This window comes from Chrysochloris asiatica, unplaced genomic scaffold, assembly GCF_000296735.1.
Source record: "Chrysochloris asiatica unplaced genomic scaffold, ChrAsi1.0 scaffold00041, whole genome shotgun sequence".
Taxonomy (NCBI): domain Eukaryota; kingdom Metazoa; phylum Chordata; class Mammalia; order Afrosoricida; family Chrysochloridae; genus Chrysochloris; species Chrysochloris asiatica.
This window is the reverse complement of record NW_006408559.1, coordinates 8,528,454-8,529,892: the sequence shown is the minus strand read 5'-3', so window position 1 is coordinate 8,529,892 and position 1,439 is coordinate 8,528,454. Positions and strand designations below refer to the sequence as shown.

Genomic DNA, 1,439 nt, shown 5'->3' with positions numbered 1-1,439 from the left:
CTTGGGATTTGAACCTAAAAAGTAATTTATAACAATTTGCTTGAATTTCTAGAAAATTAAGGATGTTAGATTATCAAAACAATTTGTGATGTATGTTTTAGAATTTGTTCCTGTAAATCATGGTGTCCTGTTTTGAACGATTAATCACATTTCATTTCTGTACCCTGTCTTAATAATCCCCTTCTGCCTTTGTGTAAAGTCCCACCCTGAAATAAAAAGGGGCGCAGACTGAAGCCCGCATGTATTATGGTCTGCAAGGCGGTGCATTTACTGCCTGCAGGGGCCACAATGCCTGTAGTCCAGGGTCTGCCCACCAGTTTTGCATCCACTCTAGTTTCGGGGTGTCTCTTTGTCTCTCTCATTGCGTCTTTGTGTGTACTTTTTTTCTGTTTCTGTCACCGCCAGGTCTCCCTACTTCGTGAACCAAATTCCCTTGTCGAGGCAGGACCCCAACATGTTTGAATTTAGCCTTTCAAATGGCACTACTAGAACACTTGAGACTGTGTTTGTCTCAGGTTAGAATGCTATTGGAATGCTCTATTCTAACATCAGGAATCTCATTATTCATGTCAAATTTGGTAGAGTAAGCTTGCTAATGTCTGAATCTCAGAAAGCGCTAAGGGCATACCAATGTGCTGGACTTTTTCGTCTATGACTTCGCAGTGGTATGGCCACCGTGTTGGGCTCAGAGGGCCAGAGGAAGAGACGCCATAGAGGTCTCGTGGTTCACGAAGACGTGGGACCCATCTCCCTAGGTGATATTCCAAAAGTATCTGTGTGGTCCGTGGGAAGAATGGATCAGCAAGAGGGCCAGCTGAAAAACATTCAAACACAATCCTAAGTAGCAGAAAGGAAAACTTCACTACTCCTGTTATCTGTATGCTGTTCTTCTTTCCAGTGCATTGTCTCTTGTGGACAATGTCATTGTGATTTTACAATTTTTGGCACTGTATATGTACAAAAGCACTAATGACGGTTTTAACAACTGATCTTTATGATTAGTAAAAAAACAAAAAGATCTGAAGCTATAGCCTTTAGATAATCTTTAGACCTTAAGCCAAATATATCCCCTGAAGTCTAAATAAAAGCAAAAAATTCACTCAAGTTGACAACTAGTTAAAGAATGCTTTGAGCCTTATTTTTTTAAAGATCTATCTATAGGGACCACTATTCGTCGGTCAGTTTGTCGTATTGTAGTGTCTTGTGAGTTGTGATTCTGGAAGCTATATCACGGATATTTTAAATACCAGCAAGGTCACCCATGGTGCACAGGTTTCAGATGAGCTTCCAGACAAAGACAGACTAGGAAGAAGGAAAAACAGGCTACTTCTGAATATTTAGTTACTGAAAACCTTATAAATAGCAATGGAACACTGTCAGCACCAGATTATTGAATATTGAAACATGATGAAGAGCACCAGAATACTGTCAGATATAGT

At 40.1% G+C, this 1,439-nt stretch overlaps 1 protein-coding gene across 1 annotated transcript in view; it reads right to left on the bottom strand.

The window, feature by feature from the left end:
• The window catches only part of AGBL3 (ATP/GTP binding protein-like 3), a 103,382-nt gene that overhangs the window by 69,644 nt on the left and 32,299 nt on the right, over positions 1 to 1,439 (bottom strand). Inside the window, 1 exon segment of the mRNA XM_006861231.1 lies at positions 629 to 814. Within this exon segment, the coding sequence (XP_006861293.1) occupies positions 629 to 814 (186 nt within the window).